Source organism: Microcaecilia unicolor, chromosome 4 (genome assembly GCF_901765095.1).
Source record: "Microcaecilia unicolor chromosome 4, aMicUni1.1, whole genome shotgun sequence".
NCBI classification, from domain to species: domain Eukaryota; kingdom Metazoa; phylum Chordata; class Amphibia; order Gymnophiona; family Siphonopidae; genus Microcaecilia; species Microcaecilia unicolor.
In genome coordinates this window covers 297,559,409-297,574,264 of record NC_044034.1, presented here as the reverse complement: position 1 = coordinate 297,574,264, position 14,856 = coordinate 297,559,409, and the positions used below count along the sequence as shown (strand labels likewise).

The 14,856-nt window shown below is 46.5% G+C and overlaps 1 protein-coding gene across 3 annotated transcripts in view; it reads right to left on the bottom strand.

The window, feature by feature from the left end:
* The window catches only part of TGOLN2 (trans-golgi network protein 2), a 32,399-nt gene extending 18,649 nt beyond the window's left edge, over positions 1 to 13,750 (bottom strand). For all 3 annotated transcript variants that reach the window (XM_030201773.1, XM_030201774.1, XM_030201775.1), the window contains exon 1: positions 13,626 to 13,750. In XM_030201773.1, coding sequence (XP_030057633.1) covers positions 13,626 to 13,710 — 85 coding nt within the window. In that variant the 5' untranslated portion in view covers positions 13,711 to 13,750. The remainder of the gene's footprint in view (positions 1 to 13,625) is intronic.
* Positions 13,751 to 14,856: the final 1,106 nt, after the last annotated feature.

Genomic DNA, 14,856 nt, shown 5'->3' with positions numbered 1-14,856 from the left:
ACTGCAAGCCTCCAGCACATATGAAAATCCCAATTACAAGTCTCCAGCCCATATGCAGCACCTATGATTGGTCCAGGGTAGAGTAGAGGTGGATGCTCACCATAGCCTATAAAACCACGCTGCAGACAAAGGAACTCTGAAAAACTAGGCTTCGGGACAGTTTCAGATCTGTCCAATGGCCTATGGTTTTTCCCGAAGGGGTTTGCTCCCCCCCCCTTCGTAGAAACTAATTCTCTTATCTAAGAATCTTTCATTCATTCATTCATTCTCTGCTTTCTCTCTGTTCTGTGACCTTTGTATGAGGAACAAACTCTTTTTCTCTTCTTTATATAATTAGTCTAATTACTTATAATTACCAGAAGTACTGATGTTAGATTTTGTAAGTTTTGTTATAACTTTACAACTGTCTGATGCTGTGACGGTGGGTGAGTAATTAAAGACAATTAATTCTCTCTAATTCCTGTAAATTATTTCTATATTATTTTATACAATTTCATAAGTTGTTTAGTGAATAGCAAACAAAAATACGCAGCCTGCTACAGCTATAAGCCCGTAATGCGGTCCATTAGTTTTCTTATATTTTGTTCTTGTGATGACTTATGCTGTGCCAAAACTGAAAACTATTATCTCTATCTGGTTGATAATAAAAGGAGCTCATTGTGAAAGCTATCTACCCTAAAAGGTTGTTTAGTGGCTGCATATGAAGAATTGTGATATTGAATAAATAAGGGTATGTTTGTTTCTCTAGTCATGCATCTGAAGTCTATATAATCCTTTCAAGAAAGCCAGTTATCATTTAACTTATTAGTGGAACATAACCATTGAGGCATGGTAATGGTCACATTTTCAATATGGTAATACTAGGACCCAGCTAAGGAACAGGTTATTTTGAGTTAGTCTTCATTGGACTAAACATGATTTCCTTGTACCATCACCAAGCAGCTCGATAGGCAGTGTCTTAAAAGGTGGAGGATAAAGGATTTTTTTTTTCATTTATATCACACATTATCCCAAGCAAAGTCAGGTTCAATATGACTTACATTTGAAAGTACAGTGAGATGAATAATAGAATTCAGTAACATCATGGGAGCAAGTAGATGGATGTGTCTAAAACATTTGACAAAGCTGAGATTAGCATATATACCCAACTGAGCATTTAAAAATCTGTCCTTTAATGATGCCGCATGTTCAGAAATCATAGCCAAAAGTAAAGACAATTATTCAAATATTATCACATGCATACACCAGAACAGGCATACACACATTGCAAAAGTAAACAACAACTTCTACAGAATACATCCAAAACTTATTTTCTCATTTCCATCTTCCAAAATTCTAGACAGCAGATGTACAGATCAGCAGGTCCATAAGCAATCTAAAACAAGTAAAGTCAGAAACAACACAGTTTATACTTAATTGTTACACCACTCTTAGGATTTACCTTTGGGTTTAAAAAGCAAAACCGCATGTAAGGACTGGATGGTAAAATTATGTATAATCATACCTGATAATTTTCTTTCCATTAATCATAGCTGATCAATCCATAGACTGGTGGGTTGTGTCCATCTACCAGCAGGTGGAGATAGAGAGCAAACTTTTGCCTCCCTATATGTGGTCATGTGCTGCCGGAAACTCCTCAGTATGTCGATATCAAAGCTCCATCCGCAGGACTCAGCACTTAGAGAATTACACCCACGAAGGGACACTCTGCCCAGCTCACCACCGCCGAAACGGGGGAGGGGAATTAACCCAGCTCATCCCCACACAAGTGGGGGAGGGGAATCCGTCCAGCTCATCCCCGCGGAGCGGGGGAGGGACACCACACCCGCCGATGCGGGGGGATCTGGCTTATCCTGCAACCGCAACCGCGGGAGGAGCTGACTGACCCCAACACCGCCGAAGCGGGAGGGGTACAAAGCTGCCCTACAGCCGCACGAAGCGGGAGGGAGTGCCGGCAGAATTTATGTCTCAATCCAGCCCCGTAAAACGGGGGGGAGAGGAATGCAGCAGCTCACTGTAACACAAACTCGTCTCAACTCTTGAAGAATCCAAGTGAAAAAACTTGAACACGAAGTCTTTCTGAAGTAACTGAAGACTAAACTTGCAGCTGAAATGCAATCAGAATAAAACAGTACAGATATCTGGGAGGGGCTATGGATTGATCAGCTATGATTAATGGAAAGAAAATTATCAGGTATGATTATACATAATTTTACCTTCCATATCATCAAGCTGATCAATCCATAGACTGGTGGGATGTACCGAAGCAGTACTCACCCAGGGCGGGACATTGACATCCCTGACCTCAACACTGAAGCTCCAAACCGGGCCTCCGCCCGTGCAGCCACCGTCAAACGGTAATGCTTGGAGAATGTATGAGCCGAAGCCCAAGTTGCCGCCTTGCATATCTCTTCCAAGGAGACGGATCCGACCTCTGCCATCGAGGCCGCCTGAGCTCTCGTGGAGTGAGCCTTCAGCTGGATAGGCGGCACCTTCCCTGCGGCCACATAAGCCGCTGCAATGGCTTCCTTGACCCATCTTGCCACCGTAGGCTTAGCAGCCTGCAGACCCTTACGAGGACCTGCACACAGGACAAACAGATGATCCGATTTCCGGAAATCATTGGTCACTTCCAAGTATCTGATGATGACTCGCCTCACATCCAGATATTTAAGAGCAGAGTACTCCTCTGGGTAGACCTCCCTACGAAAGGAAGGGAGACAGAGCTGCTGATTCACATGGAAGCGAGAAACAATCTTGGGCAGGAAGGAAGGCACTGTGCGAATAGTCACTCCTGCCTCAGTGAACTGCAGAAAAGGCTCTCGACATGAGAGCGCCTGGAGCTCGGAAACTCTTCTGGCTGAAGTGATAGCCACCAAAAAGACTGCTTTCAACGTCAGGTCTTTCAGAGATGCCCTTGACAAGGGTTCAAAAGGCGGCTTCTGCAATGCTCTTAGCACCAGGTTGAGATTCCACGCAGGCACCACTGAGTGCAGAGAAGGGCGCAGGTGATTAACTCCCTTGAGAAAGCGCACCACATCTGGCTGCGAAGCCAGGGAAGCACCCATCAGGCGGCCCCTGAAGCAAGCCAGAGCCGCTACCTGGACTTTAAGGGAACTGAGCGACAGGCCTTTCTCCAGACCTTCTTGCAGGAACGCCAACACTGAAGAAATTGGAGCAGTGAAGGGAGAAAGTGAGCCTGCTTCACACCACGCTGCAAATATACGCCAAACCCTGGCGTAAGCAGTAGAAGTAGAGCGCTTCCTCGCTCTTAGCATAGTGGCGATGACCTTGTCTGAGAAGCCCTTCTTCCTCAGACGCTGCCGCTCAATAGCCAGGCCGTAAGCCCAAAGGGGGAGGGATCCTCCATCACCACGGGACCCTGATGTAACAGGCCCTGCTCCACTGACAGCCGCAGAGGATCGTCGACTGAGAGCCTGATCAAGTCCGCATACCAGGGACGTCTGGGCCAATCCGGGCCCACCAGGATTACCCTGCCGGGATGCTTTGCCACCCGGTCTAGCACCCTGCCCAACATGGGCCAGGGCGGGAACACATAGAGGAGCTCTTGTGTCGGCCACTGTTGGAGAAGAGCATCTACTCCCAGGGATCGAGGGTCCCGTCCTCTGCTGAAAAAGCGCGGCACTTGGCAATTGGCCGATGACGCCATCAGATCTAGGCTCGGCTGGCCCCAGCGCTTCGTGATGTCCAAGAACGCCTGAGCAGATAGCTGCCGCTCTCCGGGCTCCAAAGTATGGCGACTGAGAAAGTCCGCCTTGACATTCATGACTCCGGCAATGTGGGCCGCTGAAAGCTGCTCCAGGTTCGCTGCCGCCCACTGGCATAGATTCATAGCCTCCTTGGCTAGAGGGGCGCTCTTGGTACCTCCCTGGCGGTTGATATAGGCCACAGCCGTGGCATTGTCCGACAGGACCCGTACAGGCTTCAACACCAGTACCGGGATGAACTCCAATAACACCAACCGAATGGCTCTGAGTTCCAGGAGGTTGATAGACCACTTGCCTCTGCAGGAGACCAGAGCCCCTGCGCTGTCCTTCCCAAGCATTGGGCTCCCCAGCCCATCAAAGAGGCGTCTGTCGTGACGACAATCCACTCCGGGGTCACCAGAGGCATTCCTGCAGACAACTTGTCTGTCTGCGTCCACCAGCTCAGCGGCTTGCGCACTGCTGGGTCCAAGGGAAGGCGCACAGCATAATCCTCCGACATCGGAGTCCAGCGCAACAGCAGAGATAGCTGTAGTGGTCTCATATGAGCCCTGGCCCAGGGCACTACTTCCATCGTGGCCGTCATAGAGCCCAACAGCTGCACGTAGTCCGAAGCCCGAATAGGAGAGGCTACTAGGAACTAGTCCACCTGAGCCTGAAGCTTGGCAATCCGATTGTCTGGCAGGAACACTCTGCCCACTTGGGTGTCGAATCGAACTCCCAGATACTCCCGGGACTGAGTCGGGCGCAGCTGGCTCTTCTTCCAGTTAATGATCCATCCCAGGGAGCTCAAAAGAGCAACTACCCGGTCCATAGCTTTGCCGCACTCTGCATAAGAGGGGGCTCGGATCAACCAGTCGTCCAGATAAGGATGGACTTGTACTTCTTCCTTTAGCAGGAAGGCCGCTATGACCCCCATTACTTTGGAAAAGGTCCGCGGAGCAGTAGCCAACCCGAAAGGGAGGGCTCTGAACTGGAAGTGTCGTCTCAGGACTGTAAAACGCAGAAAGCGTTGGAGAGGAGGCCAGATGGGAATATGCAGGTACGCTTCCTTGATGCCCAAGGAAGCCAAGAACTCTCCTGCCTTCACTGCCGCTATAACAGAGCGGAGAGTCTCCATGCGAAAGTGCCGCACTTTCAAGGCCCGATTGACCCCTTTGAGGTCGAGGATAGGCCGGACAGAATCTCCTTTCTTTGGTACCACAAAGTAAATGGAGTAACGTCCCTTGCCAATCTGATCTTTTGGCACCGGAACGACCGCACCCAGGCGGATCAGGTTGTCCAAGGTCTGCTGCACTGCCACAGCTTTGACCGGAGACTTGCAGGGAGAGAGTACAAACCCGTCTCTTAAGGGTCGGCAGAACTCTAGCTTGTAGCCGTCTCTGATGACTTCCAGCACCCAAGCGTGTGAAGTTACTGTGGTCCGCTCACCCCGAAACGAGGACAGCCGTCCTCCAATCTGCACTGGGGCGTGGACCAAGGCCCCGTCACTGGGTACGAGACCCTGGGGGAGGACCGGAGGGAGCAGCTCCGGGACGGCGGTCTCTGCGAAAGGAATGCTGCTTGGGGGAGAAATTCCTCTTGAAGGAAGAGGGAGCAGAGGAGCCCGGCCTGCCTGGGCGGTACCGACGGGCTTCCTGAAACCGTCCTCTGGAGGGACCGGGACGGGTACTAGCCCGAGCCCTGACCTCTGGTAACCTCTTGCCCTTAGACGTGCCGAGATCGGTCACGATTTTGTCCAGCTCGACCCCAAAGAGCAGCTTGCCTTTAAAAGGCAATCAAGCCAGGCGGGATTTAGAGGCGTGGTCAGCAGACCAATGTTGCAGCCAAAGCCACCGCCGCGCAGAGACTGTCTGAGCCATGCCTTTAGCTGAGGCTCTCAAGACAACATACAGCAAGTCTGCCAAATAGGCTAAGCCCGATTCCAGGGCCGGCCAATCAGCCCTCAAGGAATGATCCGAGGGGGAAGCCCGCTGCACCATAGTCAGGCACGCCCTGGCCACATAGGCACCGCAAACCGAGGCCTGCAAACTTAAAGCAGTCGCCTCAAAGGACGACCTTAAGGCCGCCTCCAATCTTCTGTCTTGGGCGTCCTTTAGGGCTGTGCCACCTTCCACCGGCAAAGCCGTTTTCTTAGTCACCGCAGTGATTAAAGAATCCACGGTAGGCCACAGATAGGCCTCACATTCACTTTCAGGTAAAGGAGAGAGGCGGGACATAGCCCTAGCCACTTTGAGGCTCGCTTCCGGGACATCCCATTGAGCCGAAATTAAGGTGTGCATGGCATCATGCACGTGGAAGGTTCTAGGCGGGCGCTTCGTCCCCAGCATAATGGCAGAGCCAACAGGGGCTGAGGGAGAGACGTCCTCCGGAGAGGAAATCTTCAAAATGCCCATGGCCTGCACTAACAGGTTGGGCAAATCCTCTGAGCTAAAAAGCCGCGCTGCAGAGGGGTCATCCGCTCCATCCGAGCGGGAATCCATCTCCTCCAAGGAATCCGCAAAGGACCGTTGGGAGACCTCAGACACGCTGCCCTCATCTACATCGGAGGAGACAAAGTCCTCCAAGGCCTGGAAATCAACCAGAGGGCGTTTACCTCTGGGAACCTCAACCTCTTTACCAGAAGAGGGAGCAGGGGCAGCGTTTTGCATGAGGAAAGCCTGATGCAGCAGCAAAACAAACTCGGGGGAGAAACCCCCCAGACTGTGCACTTCCGCAGCCTGGGCAACAGCCCTAGACGCACCCTCAACCGGCGCTCGCAAGAGCGGGGGAGAGACATGCTGCGCATCCAAAATGGCGTCCGGCGCGACACTCCGCGAAGGAGCCGCGCGGGAAGAACGGCGCTTAACTTTAGCCGCTTTGTGCCGTCACCCAAATTAAGGGCGTTCATGGCATTAATGTCTCCAACCTCAAAGGCGGCCCACGAAGAAGCCGTCCGAGCCGCGTGGCCGGCCAAGATGGCGGAGGCGAGGAGCGGGGGATGGGCGTTTATGGCGGGAAAAACCGCCACGCCGGAGAAAGGACCGGGACATTCCTCGGTCATGAAACTGTCACCCAACAAGGGCGAATCAGGCTGTAAGACCCCCGCATCCCCTCTAGAAGCGCTCAAGCGATCCGGGGAGCGACCCTTTGCGCCCTCGCCCTCCGACGCCATATGCCACGAGGAGAAGAATCGGGGAACCCCCTGCCCGCTATAAAAAGGTAAAATTACCTGCTTGCCGCTCCGAGCTGTAACGAACTGGTGTCCCAGTGAGTAGCTGCAATGAACGTTTAAATAAACGTCGAAATAAACGCCTTTAAGGACGTTTAAAATTTTTTTTTTTTTTTTTTTAACGGAGCCAGCGGGAGGGGGGAGAAAAGGAGGGACCTGGCACCACCAGGTTTGCACTTGCTCAAAAGAGCCCTCAACCCCAGGCCTCAACAAAACCTAAGGATTAGGCTTGGAGGCCTAGCCAGAGCTGCTGCTGTGTGTGACCACCACCTGCTGAGATAGAGAACATACTGGGGAGTTTCCGGCAGCACATGACCACATATAGGGAGGCAAAAGTTTGCTCTCTATCTCCACCTGCTGGTAGATGGACACAACCCACCAGTCTATGGATTGATCAGCTTGATGATATGGAAAAACGAATTAAAACATAGTGTAAAGCAAATGTTCTGAATAAGTAATACTTGGTAGCAATAATGAAACATGATGGAATATTCACACAGCAAGCTGCCTGAGCCAACAGATTTATTTTCCTCTGAACATAATTAACTTTGTATGAACTTGGCAGCTAATAGTGTGCTGATCTGGACAATGATGGCACATTTAGACACACTCTGGACTTCTGCATAAAGGTAGCTCTGCCCTGATTATTCAATATCTCTTTTAAACAGTAGTAATAAAAAATATCAAGTACATTTTTATAATATACCACTGCAATCTACAAAACAAAAGGAACAAGTAACTACATGCCATATTTTCTTTTGATGTAGGCACAGGAAAAAAAAGATTTTAAATGCTCCCAGATTTTAACCTAATTAATGTTTGATGTGGGATATAAATTTCATAAATAAATAAATAGAAATTCTAAATGTTGAGTATTTGATTCTCATAACACGATGCCCGTTTTATTGGCCCTTTACCAGGAGAAAAAAATCTCTGCACAAATATAACATGTGCTAGGATGTCCCTATAACCAGCCCTTCCAAATGACACACTGATTACGATTTATAACAAATTACTAATCTAGCTATGAAAAGTTATTCCATTATTGTACTTCTTCTGTGTACATCCATATGCTGCACAAGCTGGCATGTATGAAAATATAAGTGAGATTAAATAAAAATGCTACCAACAATAAACAACAATGTGGATGCAGAAACTCGTAGGTCTGTTTGCTTTGTTTTCAGTGTACTAGGATTATGGCTGCACAGGGATGGGAAACAGAGGCTAACCTAACCGAGTTCAAATTTTTGACATCATCCTCTCTCCTGTTTTCATCCAACCTCTTTGGCTTCACCAGATTGCCACTAGAAGCCAAGCTAGCCATTCTGAGAGCAGAGCCAGCACCGGCAGGAGTGGCTGGGCATAACTCCTGCTCTAACTATACCCTTAGAATGCCAGGGATTGTAAGATAGGCAGGGGGAAAGGCAACTTGTTTGGAGAGGAAGGAGACAAAGAGGACAAAGCACAAATTTCCAGCTTCCATCGAAAACACACGATCATTTTCTGCCAAAACCAGGCAGAAAAAAAGATTTGGGGCCAGTTTCGGCAACATACCTGAAACTGAAATTCAATTGGCCTCTAATTCGTTTGCCCAGATTTATGAGCCTAGTGCTGAAAATCAACACAGTTATTTTTTTTCCACCCTAAATCCGCCCCTGTTGCCACCGACTCTATGTTCCTAAACTTCGGAGTTTTATGGAATTGCAATTATAAATGAAGACACTCAGATCTAGTAAACTTTCAAAGAGGGCAGTTTAGGAGCACAATAATCAAGTTAAGAACGTGTAACGTGTAACTTGATTAACACAATAATCAAGTTAAGAGCATAAACCCCTTTGAATAATTGGCTCTGAATTTCTAAAGTTATGGGGTGCATTACACACGTTCGTTATAACAAATGATATTTGCATTACAATGCAAGGCTAGGGAGCTTCAACAAATGATCACAAGAATGAAAAACACTCACAGATTTCCAATGTGTAAATATTACCTTGTAGAAATTAGATTAAATGAAAAAAAAAATACATCATCCATTGTTTTCTGTAGGGCTTAACCAAAAATTCTCCCATATAGGCAAAAGGAACATAGAATATCATTAGGATTTTAAGTTTTAGGTGTTAGAAAATAAATACTCAGATTTGAAATTTATAAATTAACTACAGGCCCTTGGAGGAAAAACAAATCAGTTGGGTACCTCTTCCGGTCAAACAAAATACAAGTAACTGCACTGCTGGGGCATCGCCAGAATGAAAAAGGCACACACACCAGGGGCGTAGCTATGGGTGGGCCTGGACCCACCCAATCTCAGCTCAGGCCCACCCTGTCTCAGCCTCTGCACCAATCAGGTGCTTTATAAACTGGTTACCCTGCACACACGCACAGCTGTAGAACTACTTTTTTGTTGCTGTTTGGGCTGCCCTGAAGTCGAGTTGGGATTCGGGAGGGGAGGACCCTTCACTACAAACTTACCTATGCCAAATCTGCTCTGCTTAAAGTTCCCCATGGAGGCTGCTGCTCTATTGCACGCAGCACTTCTAGCCTCTGCTCCTGCCCCTGTGCAACAGAGCTCTGGTGCTGCTTTTTAAAACTTAGCTCCCCCCCCCCCCCACCTCCCTGTGCTGTGCCATGCCGCTGAAGAAATATGGGCACTCATCAGCCCCAGACACCCCCGTAAAGGGTAAGGCACTGCTCCTGCTCTACAGCAAAATTAGCCCGGGGTGGGAAGTTTTGGAGCTCCGGCGCTGCTTTTTTTAAAACTTAGTTGCTGCTCACTCCTCTGCTGTGCCGCTGGAGAAAAGAAATGCAGCAAAATTGGCCGGGGAAGTTATCTGTTTGGAGCTCCGGCACTGCTTTTTTAAACTTAGCCGCCGCCCCCCTCTCCTCATGCTGTGCTATGCTGCTGAACAAATTTGGACACTCAGCCCCAGACGCCGGGTTCAGTGTCTGGGGCTGATGAGAGTCCATATTTCTCCAGCAGCATGGCACAGCACTGGGGGGGGGGGAGGAGGGCAGAAGCTAAGTTAAAAACAAGCAGCGCCAGAGCTCCAAATAAACAACTTCCTGGGCCGATTTTACTGCACAGTGGAAGCAGCAGTGCCGTACCTGGTGCGTGGGGGCAGGAGCAGACGCTAGAAGTGCAGCATTGCCCCCCCCCCCCCAGTCAAGCCTACTCTCCCCCGTGGCCTCCTCTTCAGCACACTGCTTCAGGGCCTTATCAGGGGGTACTGCAGTAGACTCTGCAGCAAAGTGCTACCCAGGTTAAAAAAGAAAAAGTTTCTGTGTAAAGTTGGATTGCTGGTGGGGGGGGGGGGGGGGGGGGGGTTAGTTGGGGAGGGCTCTGCACTGGTCAGGTTAAACAAAACAGTTGTATGTATAATGGTGATTAAAAAAAAAAAAGTTTTATAATTTCATTTTGGTGGGCTTGGGCTCTGCAATCCCCAGGTTAAAAAAAGTTTTATATTTCATGCTGATGTGTTTCCGGTTGGGGGTGGGAGATTGGAAAGGGCAGGGCTGATGCTGGACTACAGGGAGTGGTGTGAGGTAGGAAAGGGAAGGCCACTGTTTATGCCAGGCTACAGGTCAATTTCTAATTTTTGGTCATTTATTCTGTAACTGGCGAGTACTGTCAGTGTTCTTCATGCTACCAAGGTCATAGATTCTTCTGGCATGTGGTTTGTGTGGGGATCTATATCAGTCTGAATGATCTGGCTTTTCCAATGGAATGCATATTGCTGTTATGTATATATTCATTACTTCCTTTATAAAGCTTTGGGTATTGAGTGTTCAGAATGGATGGTGTTAAGGTTTGCAGCATAGGCTCTGAGAAGCTTCTTCACAGGATTTAGCGTAACTTCACAAAGCAGATTTTTTACTAATAGCTCATGTTTTCTGCTGCAGGGCTCATAGGAATAAAATTAGTTCTATGGCAAATAACACGAGCTAATTGTTAGTAAAAGACCTCCAAAGTATCTGGCAATGAAGGGATTTTGTGCTGCAATTATTGAGGTGCTACCAGATTTGAATAAATTTTTTCTATGGAAAGCTGTACTATGTTCTGTATCCTACAGATTCCACAGTAGGTGGGAAAAAAATCTTGCTGTTGACATTGTGACAGTACTATTACTACTATAAATCATTTCTATAGCGCTACCAGTCGTACACAGTGCTTCACAACAGTATGTGGTTTATGCTGATTCAGAAAAAACAAAACAATAACCCCTTTGCAAAACCAAATAGAGAAGAACAACAAAACGAAAAGGGGAACAACCATATTCCTTCACTATCCTGTACATAGTCAAGGATACATAGTAATGTCATTGTTACTTAGACCACAAGTTTGATCAAGATACAAGGAAATTGATTGTGTAAAAGTAAGAGAAAAAACTCAAAATAAAATACAATGAGAGGATAAGACCTGGATCTCTGCCAGCGGTTTTAGCTAACTTTGGTTACTCTCGAGGCAGATTCGCCACTGCTTTCTGTTTCCTTTGCTATTATAAACTGTTTCAACTTTTCTGGGTCAAAGAATACATAATAAGCCCAAGGGATTTTTATTAAAAATATCAAAAACAAAGGTTAACTAAAACGACATACAGTTTATAAGGATCTAAAAAATGGTATCAAGAGGTCAGGTCCTCAGCTGTAGCTGTTGTCATTTTGCCATCACAGCCTAATAGTGTGGGTGGCTGTTTGATTGTGTTGTGCTCATATCTGTCCTTTAACAGTACAAAGGACTTACACGTCCCACTGAAGTTGAGACTCCTGAGGCAGATGCCCCATGCACCAAAACATAGGACTGCATCGAGTCTTGATACCTTGTTTTTAAAAAATAGATCCTATGAACTGTATATCATTTTAGTTGACCTCTGTTTTTGATATTTTTGATAAATATCCCTTGGTTGGCACTTTCTTGGTTGTTGTTCTCTATTTATGTTGATGCAGGACAGCTGTTGGGCAGACTATTTACTTAGATATCCATCATCAAGAGCATTCTAAGGCATTATTTATATATACATACCACCCCCCCCCCAATTTATATATACATACCCCCCCCCCCCCAATATTCAGTCACCAGTCAGCAAACATCCACTGACCACTTAAATATCATTTAACTGGCTAACCGCAAATATTCAGCAGAAGATAGCCAGTAATCTCCGCTGTGGAGTGGAGGAGTGGCCTAGTGGTTAGGGTGGTGGACTTTGGTCCTGGGGAACTGAGGAACTGAGTTCGATTCCCGGCACAGGCAGCTCCTTGTGACTCTGGGCAAGTCACTTAACCCTCCCATTGCCTGCCGCATTGAGCCTGCCATAAGTGGGAAAGCGCGGGGTACAAATGTAACAAAAATAAAAAAAATTAATATCTGCGGTTAGCACATAGCGGCTAACCAGCTATGTCGCCCGTTATAGCCAATTAGTGCCGATGATCAGTGCTGAGTTAAGCAGTTAAATAGTACTGCATCTAAAGATAGGACCTTAACCATTTAGTGCTGAATATCTGTTAACCGTTTTAAGTTCCAGCAGCCAAAAATAAAACCAGAAATTCAATGCCGATTGCCAGATAGGGCGCAACATTGAATTTCCTGGTTCTGCACTGGCAGCAGGCTTTAACTGCACAGCCTGCCAGCAGTTGAACATTAACCCCATGGTGCCCACCCATATTAGCTCTGGGCCCACCCAAAATGTCATGTTTGGCTATGCCACTGACACACACACACAAAAAAAAAAAAAAGTAAAGGATCCAAAGCAGATAAAGGGGAAGCGTAAGCCTACTACAGAACGTGATGTTTTTCTTATGTAATCAATAAGCACTTTTTGTTTTTGGAATAGGAACATAGTAACATAGTAGATGACGGCAGAAAAAGACCTGCATGGTCCATCCAGTCTGCCCAACAAGATAAACTCATATGTGCTACTTTTTGTGTATACCTTACCTTGATTTGCATCTGCCATCTTCAGGGCACAGACCGTAGAAATCTGCCCAGCACTAGCCCCACCTCCCAACCACCAGCCCTGCCTCCCACCACCCGCTCTGCCACCCAATCTCTAGTGAATACAAATAGCCATTCCTCTCCCTCTCTATAGCCCTGAAGTTCAAAGGTAAACAAGAGTGCTATTGGTAATTAGCGCTGGACTAGTGCCCACATTTGGGCCAAAGTGCAGAAACAAACATGCATGTAAACAGAGCAAGTGGCATGCTAATGTAATCAAGCTCATGAAAATTAGATAATTTTGTATTCCTCCCCAATGCTCAGAAAAGAGCACCCAAAACAAAACTGCCTTATTGCTGCAAAAAATAACACCAGGTCACAGCAGGCATTAAGGTGTTGGAAGAGAGGATTTCTTACGATGCCTTATTCAAAATCTGCCGGTTTCTGCTGATTTTGATTGCTGCTGAAAGCATAAGGAAGGAAGTGGTTCGTCCGAGACCGAAAATCATCAGAAGCTTGCATTGAAATAAGTTAATGTCCAGGGGAGCAGGACGGACTACATTGGGACCATATCGGACACTAGTTAGGGGCAGCTCTGCGATTTATGCGAGAGCACCAGAGCTATCCCGGCCTGCAAGGTCCTCCTCAGAAACGGATAAGCGGCAGCGATCGGTAAAACGTGGAACCGACACAGGCAACATAAAGAAGGATAGTTAGGGTCCTGTATAATCAGGGGGTAAGTGTGGAAAAGAGCGACACCTACCACTGACCAAGCCCGACTCTGCATTATTGGTGTGAAGCACAGTGGCAAAAATCGCCAACACTACTATAATAACTCGAAGCTCCATCTCTCCGGCCACCAGTAGCGTGGAGACTGACGTGCCACCAACTTCCGCTTCCGCCTTCGGCGATAGCTACCAAGGGGGCGGGACAGGATCTAGGAGGTTAGACTGAGAATAGGAGACGGTACGAGGCTATCTAGCCCATTATATGAATTGAAGTCAGTAGGCGTAGCTTGCTGGCAGTAGGCGGAGTCACAAGTACACCCAAAACAATTGCAAACGCTACTGAAAGCAATAGTAAAAGATTATTAGAAATAATGGAATGCTTATGCGTGGTCCAGCTGTAAAAAGTCAAAAGCTGTTCCAATTGGATAGGTAGTGCCCTAAAAAATGGAGACGAAAATATTTTTTTATTTTTACTTATTTGACAGCTTTTTAATTTATTTGAAAGCGTCCCATATGTAGATATAAATATCATGAAATCAAAACTGAATATCATTTAAAAAACAGCTTCAAAAATTATTGTAGCTGGTGGAAACAACACTAATAAAGGCTGTATTTTGTGCTCATTTTTCTAGAAAAATCGATCTCCAATTGGAACAGCTTTTGACTTTTTACAGATGGACCACATTTAAGAAGTCTATTATTTCTAATAATCTTTTACTATGTAGTAGAATACAGTAATGCATGGCCAAATTTCAGCAAGGATTTCCTGTTTATTAAGGAGTTCATCTTAACTGTTGTAATTTGCCTTGGGAAGCCTGGTGTTGCAAAGATTGGAAGTAAAATTAAACTCGCCTTTCATTGGGGCACATGGAACCACATGTTCACGTAATCTCTTTTGTACAAATGGATTACTCTGTCTTTGAGCATGCTTCAGGGGTTTTCATAAGTCAAAATAATAAAAATAAATATTTTCTTTCATGCAGATCTCTCATTTGTTGAAACATAACTAAATAGACTAGAAGCCCCTAATGCTGTCCATTTTTTTTTTTACATTTTGTCCTTGTGATTATTTATACTGTGCCAAAACTTAAAATACAGTGAGACAGAATAATAGAATTCAATAACATCCAAAACTTATTAATTAACATTATAATTATGTTTGCATTTGGGTAATAACAGAAAATGCTGTTGAAAACTGACTTGAAGAAGAAATAAATATATATCACAGAACTGGAAAATGGTGGCACATTTAGACTCTGGACTTCA